General features: G+C 41.2%; 1 protein-coding gene across 4 annotated transcripts in view; it reads right to left on the bottom strand.

Moving 5' to 3' along the window:
* Positions 1-5,110: 5,110 nt before the first annotated feature.
* The window catches only part of SPAG6 (sperm associated antigen 6), a 37,655-nt gene continuing 34,055 nt past the window's right edge, over positions 5,111-8,710 (bottom strand). For all 4 annotated transcript variants that reach the window (XM_027450637.3, XM_038175165.2, XM_027450638.3 and 1 more), the window contains one exon: positions 5,111-8,012. In XM_027450637.3, coding sequence (XP_027306438.1) covers positions 7,946-8,012 — 67 coding nt within the window. In that variant the 3' untranslated portion in view covers positions 5,111-7,945. The remainder of the gene's footprint in view (positions 8,013-8,710) is intronic.

Raw genomic sequence — 8,710 nt, 5'->3', positions numbered from 1 at the left:
CAAGAAGGAGCTAAAGGAGTTAATTCCATCTCTTCCACAGATAAAGCCATGGAGTAGATGCATGTATCAATGAATTGGAGTTAAAGCAAATTAATTAAAATAATAGTATTAACCAATACATATGGGTGGAAAGATGAAGGAAATCCAGAAGAAAGTGTCAGAACCATTGTTTCATTCAGCAGAAGAAAGGGAATGAAGCAAATGGACCAGCATTTACAACTAAATGGCAACAGAAGACAGCCAAGACCTTACCACTGTGCGCTTGGGGCTACAGTGGTAAGGTAAAATGCTCCTTTAACGAGGAACTTTTCAATTACATTATGGAACAACGGTTTGCTAATGCGCAGCAGTGGACCTGCTGGCAGTCGAACAGGAAGGAATTTATATCAGGCTCCAGAATTGTACTCGCTGCCTACAGTTTCCCTGCAGAAGGGCTTCAGATTACATCGTGCCTGTGTGAAGTTGCGCAGCTCTGTCAGCCAGCTATTCCAGCAGCCCCGAACATCGCGGGAGCCGCGCCGCCCTCATCTGATAGCCATATGCCCGGGAACCTTCCCTTCGCGGCACCAAACACCCTCGCAGCAACAAAAGCTTTTCCTGGCTGAGGGCTTGCGGGATCAGCTCCCCATGCAGGCGGTGCGGCCGGGCTGCAGCACCAGCTAACTCACAGCCATCTTGCACGGATCCTTCACGTGCCGCTCGCCCCGGGATTCAGCCACACGAGCAGCACGTTGCGTTCATCTGCAACAGACCGGGGTGAAAATTCAACAGAAATTTAATTAGCTTGTGTTTTGTTTTAATAAGATCTTGCTATTGAATTTTTCTAAGTTACTTTTTTGTTTTGTGGATCCTTAACTTCCTTCAATAACTCCTGCAAGGGCTTTTCACACTGGCCCAGGCAGGTGACTGGAAGGTGAGTAGAAAAGGATCTCCAGCTCTGGTCCTTCCGACTGCTCAGGTTGGGGTGGGAAGAGAAGCACATCCCTCCTTCAAGATACAAATCTTTTTGGTAAGGTTACAGAAAACTACTTGTGGTCTCTGAGGAGCAGGCAAGCTCCAGACTTCAGATTGCTTTTGTAGCTTCGTGTCCTTCCTTTAGTTGTGCAGTGATGTAGTTCTGCCTGTTTGCACACAGGAGGAATCCAGCTGAGAGCCCATTTTATTATAACTCCAGATGATGTCCAAGAGGATGAAAAACTTGTTTTTCTCAGGTGGTCGGAGAAAAGTCCCAGTAAAGTGGCATTCCTTCCTCTCCCATCTGAATTATGCAGAGGAATTCAAATCGTTTATAAAGCAGTTTCAAAGATGCTTTTAAAAATAAACACGTGAAATGCAAAGAGAGAGAGAGAGAGAAGACAGTCCTGGACTTTTTCACCTTTTCAATTAGTTTTTAATCTCTTAAGAACAGTCATTTAAGTCAGAGTAGTTCAACTGTTATAAAGCAGCTGCTCGAGCATTGTAAATTAAACGGCGAGTTTACCAAACATTCCCATTGCATGACTGCACCAGCATAAACACAAAGTCGGGATTTTAAAAACACTTGGGGGGGAAAGGTTAGACCTAAAATAATGATTCATGACCTCATGATAAATGGAGCCGATGGCAAAATTTGAACAGATTTTGTTCACAGTAAATCATGCCTGATATAAAAAGATGTATAAATACAGGGAGATGGTCCAACTGCAGCTCACATCTCAGGGTGAAAGGCAGGTTTCACACCCTTGCTGTCAGACAGGACGAGGTACGGCAGGCATAGCTGTATCTTCTGCGATGACAGCTTCTTAAAATACATTTTCATTTTCTCCACTTTAACCAAGGGAATTACCACAAGAAAATGAATTAAGGTCAGCTACACATTAATCACATCAGTAAACAGTAATAACACTTAGCACTCATACCAGTTTTCAACCTCAGAGCACTGCTGAAGTCTCCCGCAACACCCTGGGACACACTGAGGAGGAGGAGGAAATGGAGAGGGAGGAGGAAAAAGAGGAGGAGATAGAAGAGAGGGATCCACACTTCCCCTCATCCCCATGGGTACATGCTGTCAGAACAGACTGATGTATCCTTCAGCTCCATCGCCCTGCCTGTGATGGTACCCAAGGAGCACAGGACGATGCCTTGAACCCTGAGAAGACCCCCACTGTCAAATGTCACTGCCTCTGGGGTGCTCCAAGCCCTCGGGGGGCCTGCCAGTGAATTCTCCCCCAGCCACTACAGATGCTTTACAGGGGAAAGTCTTGAGAAAGCAAAAACAGAAATTGCAACAATCACATTTCTATTAACTACGCTTGCAAACGTGCATGTGTGTGTATATGGGGAGGGGTTACATAAACATCAGAGCAGCCTACAAATGGGAGCTGTTCCTTCCAAATTATATACATTGCTTGAGTCATACAAAATCAACTTCTTTCAACTCTGTAAACTCCCTTCTCTCTTTGCTCTTATTCACTTCAGTATATCCATCATTTTTGATCCTCTACTGATTTCCATTGTTGGGGCTCATTTTCTGTGACTTGAGAACCTGAAATTACACTATATATCTTTGTAGCTCATTGAACTAGCCAGCATTTATTTTAATTTAGCAAGGAAACATTTGGCTGGGTGTGACCAAATAAATATTGTGTCTAAAGCAACACAAATATACTTTGCACAAGGCTATAAACCTGTCTCGGAGCTCTAATGATATTGCAAGTCAATGAAGCTTCAGTGCTCTCATTAACATGATTCCATCAGGCCTCTATGCTGCATATTATTAATTTTTAACAATAGACTGTAATATAACTATAGCACCGTGGGAGTAACAAGAGCCAAATCTTGGTACTAATCCGACCTTTTAGATTGATAATAGCTTTAACACTGACCTAATATTGAAAGGTGAACGTGCACAGTGGACATCAGACCTAATTATAGGACAACAGTGGTAAAACACACCATTAGGCTGTAGCAACAAAGACAAAACTTTCCTCGGGGAGCAAAGGCCACGGATCTTGTCACAAGGTCATGAGGAGTCCTATCACCTATCTTGACACCAAAATAATCAAGAGCTTTGATTTAGAGGAAGACATTAGCATACTTTTCCCCACCCTAAAATGTTGGGTTTGTGTTAGGTTAGAAGAAACAAAATGTAGAAGAACCCAGGCTGAAGCAGGTGCCTGTCCTTTAACTCAGCTTGGAGACAGGAATTAGCAGGAACAAGTGTATTTTTATGGAGAAAAAGCAAGATATCAAAATCCCTTGGAAATCCGTTAGGATGATGGCATTAATACGTCCGCACTGTTCCTCTCCCCAGCCTGCTGATGCATCACAGTGAACACAACTGGTTCCTACTCCAGCCAACAGGCTAGATGGCCCTCAGCACCGTGCTGAGCACACAGCCAGCCTCACCATCGGACCTCTGCAGGACAGGGGACACGAACAACTTAGAAACCTTTAACCTAAGTAAGTGTAACTTCTTGTGAAAGGTAACACGTCGAAATAACTTGGTTTAAAAGGTATTATACTCACCAAATCATGCTTTAGCATTGCTTGTATGTATTTTCTAATCCAGTCTTTTTTGCAGGATCTAGAAGTACAGTACAGCGGTAATAACGTAATTAGTATTTTCACTAGCTAAATTATAGAGCTGACTGCAGAATGCAGCACAGTAATATCAATATTAACAGTTAAGTATTATACAAAAATGACATCAACAGCTTTAGTACAGCCATGAGAGACATTGTAATTTCCTCTTTCTCTAAGATTCCTTCAAATTGTGTCAGATGAGGAAACTCACAGAATCCACTGGTTTTTAGTGCAACTCAAATTCTAAAAAATTACCATCTCAAAGATATCTTAGGCAAATTTCTGAAGGTTCTTAAACAATACAACTAATACGTTTGGTAAGGAATAAGGAATTTAAGTCCTGCTGCATTGACCTCTTCCATGAATGTGATATTTCCAGTACTCAGGTAAGTTAACAATGAAATAAAACAGATTCTCCGCAGAGAAGATGGTGATACACAGGGAGATGTAATGCTTATCCAAGACCATAAAAGCAGTCCAATGCCAGCACAAGAAGCAGAATCATTGGCTTTGCAATCTAGTGCTGCTCCTTATTTTTTTTCCTACCCTGGTCCTAAAACTCTAGCAATCAAGATACACCAAGCAGCCATTAAGGAAGACACATCAAGGAAGCATACTTCCAGAGATCCCTCACTTGAACGGATTATATTCAACCACCTCTTCGTGCCCAGAAATCAGTAAACTCCAGTTTACACCACAAGCTGTGGACTGCTCCATGGCATCCTCCATGCCTGTAACTCCCTTCTGGTCAAGCTAATTCACAGCCCCCAGCTGAGGATCTACCCACACCATCAGCTTCCTAATTACAGTAACTTTATGCTTTACTTCACAAAATGGGATTCGTTTGTTCTTTCACCGATTCCATTCAGCTCCTTCAACACTTTTGTTCATTTGTTTGTTAAGATGCAGATCTCCAGCAGATTGATCACTTCAGATGAGACAAAGCAATGCTTTGGTAAACCCCTCTGGAAATGCAGAACATATTATATGCACAAGAGTAGAACTCCTTGAATTTCCCCCTTTCAGATCCTCTTGGGTTCCAGTCATTCATATAAAGAATGAAGCTTTTGTAGGCCGGTTAATCCATCCACTGAATGAAATATGGTGAAGTTTTACACATCCACATGTTCTTTCAAGGCTGTAGTTTACATCTGTAGATATAATAATAGATGTAGTAATGTAGACAAAAATCATAGCTTGGGCCCCCAGAGAAAGCCTTTAAAGACTTGGGTTCAAAAGTCTCCATACTGCAGTCAAAGCAACTGGCAAAATGATTTAAGGGCTGTCTCTGCTTACATTCACTTCTGCCAAAGCACTGGCTTAATTTTCTTTGTGTGTCTTAATAAGCCACCTCTGTGAGAAGGATTCTTACTTGAAATCATTGTATGTCTCTAAGCTCAGAAGGAGAAAGTCAGGCACTGTTGAGTGGTATGCTGAGACAAACATTCAGAGGTGGTGTCGGGCTCAGCTGCAAAATGAGCCTACTCTTCATCTTCTCTAGCATCACAGTCACGAACTAGCATGAAAACAGCATTTACACAATGAATTAAAATGCAAATCTACATTTTATTCTATGAAATTGAGACAAATGGTACACACTTGAAGCTTGCCAGAGTAGCAATTACAAACATTAATATAGTTTTAGATGACGAGTTAAGTCAAACAAGAGGGCAGAACAGAAACACCATACACTGGAGCCCGTGAAATAGTATAGGGGAAAAAAAAAAAAAAAAAAAAAGGCAACTCTTGCCCTAGTAAAGTAAACCTAAAATACAAATTAGTGATAATTCTGTTGCAAAGGCCTAGATCTGCCTTGTGCAGATGTGCACCACTAGATAAGCTTCCAGCCACAGGGTGTACAATGCAGGGCAGCAGCCTGCCAGCAGAGGAGAGCTGAGGGCTTCTCCAAGTATGCAGGAGAGGACTTTGCACTGCCACAGCCTAATGAGATGTGGCATCATCCAGGAGGGAGACCCGCAACAAGAGGCCAAACAGCTCCACCAGCCTAGGACAGAACTGTGCAACTGGTGTAAAGATGTACTTACGCTAGATCTGATTGAGATTGCACCCTGCAAAATCAAATCACTTTGAAGGTTTGCCTTGTGCAATCATTTCCTTTGTCAGCAATCAGTAAAAGGCTGCAAAAAAAACTGTGGACAAATGGTTTAGGCATTGAAATTTAACCCTGTGGAATCACTACAGTGTAGCACCTTTGTCAGGAGACTGAAGCCTCTTGGCTCTCTCCACACAGAACACATACATTAGCACTGTGTGTTGTGGCTGTGCTCCCAAAAATAAAACACAGCTTCAGGCACACAGCTAAATGCCTATCCTGCCTCCCATCTGCCCTGCAACTACAGGATTTCTGTTCTATTAGGGAAAATAAGGGCTTCAGATCCTTCAAGACTCTCTGGGAGCCCTTGCAGTACATTTTCTCTCAGAGATTGTACAACATTTCATTTTTAAATATCCATAATGCATTTTGCAAATAATGCAAAATCTATTGAGTATTACAATGATTTTCTTAATAGACCTGATGTTTTTCCACCGGTGTTGTAACATCAATAACGTCAAAATATAAAAACCAAAAAGGAAAAGCCACATGGTTAGTCAATTCTAAGACTTCTCCTTCTGGTGTAGGCTAAGGCAAGAACCCAGGTGGTGTGGTTTTATACATCAGCAGTCATGAGACCAACGTTTTCCATCTCAGCTGTGTGCCATACAGCCAGCTACTGGGCATCCCCTGCCTCTCAGACAAGTCTGAGAGCACCAAGTGCCTCAGACCAGTGGTATAGCCCTCTGTAGAACTAAACCTTAGCACAAGATAGCCCATCAATGGTTTTGTGAACTGTTGAAAAATATGCTGACAAGAAGAAAATAGTCATTTGGAATTTGGCAGGGAAAACACACTCTAAATCATTTCCAACTGCAGTAAGCCTCTGCTCTCTTTTTTACAAGTAATAGAAGAGACTATCCCTGTTTTATAAACTCATTCAGTTAATATGTTTAAGAAAGTAGACAAGTTTCTCCTGCAGGGGTTTTCAAGTATTGTATTCCCTTGCAGCTGCCAGCATTTCAACATCCCATTCCAGAAACGCTGCATATTGCTCTTTGGGAAAAAAGAAAAAAAAATAGAAACTGCTGCAAACTAAGAAGCGAAAAATGGTTAGCAGAACAAAAAATAGTAAGTGACAATTACCTATTACTTGATGAATACTAAAGCGTTGTACGATGCTCCCTGCTGCTACAGTACACCAAAAGAGCATGAAACATATAATAGTTTTTTCACTCTACAAAAGAGGGCACAAATATTTCCTGGATGTTCTAACATCTAACAGTTCATACCTCCAATAACGTCCACGTCTACGTGATCTGTAAGCTTCAGTTCCAAGTGTGTTTCTACTCAATTCTGCAGCAGTTTCATCACTTGAAGAATAAGTACTGAGCAGTCTTAGTGCACCAAATCAGTGGGACTCCAGTATCCTCAGGTTTTCTCTGAATGAGCTCAAAGCTTTGCTAACAGTATTCCCGCAGCCAAGCAATTCTCCTCTCTTCCTGAGTTGTCCAAGCACTGCTGACCCAAATGGGGCAGAACCTCACAGGGTCCTTCTCTCCCTTTGTACCTAGGGAAGCTCCGAGTTCACTCTGTCCCTTCCAAGACGAACAATGACACAAACACCAAACAATGTATTGTGCCACCCCTCCAAGTAATCCTGCCTTAATTATGAGGACTTCTGCAGTAGGTGTACTATCTAGCATGGCCGGACCACCACACTCTTGTAGCATGCAGAACAGAGCCCTTTTATCATCATCAGATTTGATTACCTCTTTATTTAGCAGCTATTAGCATGTTTCGAGATGCAAAATCATATCACTTCACTTTCTGAAAGGTAATGGTAGGAAATATCTCAGTGCAGAATGGATTCCCTAATTAGAAAAGACACAAGGGACAACTTTTTTCTCCTGCTCTCAAGCTTGGGAAGCTCTAAACAATATGCAAAGGCAGAAGGGGAAAAAAAATCGATAAAGTACTGAGAAGGATAAAATTTGAATGAGATAATAACAAACCTTTCTTGTGGAAGGAAGAGGAAATGACTGACTCTAAAAAAGCTTTGTGATAAATCATCACCCCTGCATGAAATTCCACTGATATATACTGCAGTATGTGGTAGTAAAGTTAGATAAAAAAAACAAATAGGAACAAAAACTTAGCAATGATTTTATAAGAAACAAAATACAGCTTGCTGGAAGTGCTGAGCTCTTTCAGTGGTTCAAACAGTAGAAGGAGATTTCAGAATCTAACAAGACTTTCAACAGCTGTATTTGTATTACAGTCATAAAAGCATAAATGTGAAATACAGCGCTAATAAAAAATTGAAGTTTATAAAACTGGCTGGTAATTTTCCACCCGTTCCAGAAGTATCTCAGAATATCCAGGGGAATAATACCTGAAAGAGAAACATATTGTTTGTGCATTAGACTACAAAGCATGTTCTGTGCTAAGTAATGGAACTATTCATATTTCTATCGATCGGGAAAAAATCCTAGCATTAAACATTGGTCAAAAAACTCTACAGTTATTCTCCTAGAGTGATGTAAGTCTGCTTTTCAACTTACATTATCATTTATAACTGGAAGTCAGTTTTTCAAAAAAAGATGTTGGCTTCATTTGGGGCAGTGGCAAATTTTAAGAGAGGTTCAGCAGCCACAAGCATCATCTTTATTGGGAAACGTAGATATTAAAGTCTATTGAAATTAGGTTCTTTAATAAAAAGGCATGAGTTTACACTGATTCATAGGCTGCCAGAGAAAAATAGCCTACTGCTGTTTGTGAAACATAAGCACACACCCCAAAGCTAATGTGAAGGCTACATCACTGCAAGAGACATTGATTCTGGAACAACAAAAAAATGATCACAGTGACCTTCCGTCTCTGGTGTCAGCTCAATGATGGAGATTATCCAATAGGTTTTCACTAGAGTAGAACTCTATGGTGCCATTATTGTCCTGCTGTCATTCAGTTGGTTTTCCACAATGGACCAACTACATGCTTCCAATATGCAAGCATCATCAAAGCTGCATTTAGTCCTTGTTTTCCACGTTAAGAGTATCTGAAAATTATTATCATGCTATTCTAAAAACATAC

Source organism: Anas platyrhynchos, chromosome 2, assembly GCF_047663525.1.
Source record: "Anas platyrhynchos isolate ZD024472 breed Pekin duck chromosome 2, IASCAAS_PekinDuck_T2T, whole genome shotgun sequence".
NCBI lineage: Eukaryota > Metazoa > Chordata > Aves > Anseriformes > Anatidae > Anas > Anas platyrhynchos.
This window is presented reverse-complemented; position numbering and strand designations above follow the sequence as displayed.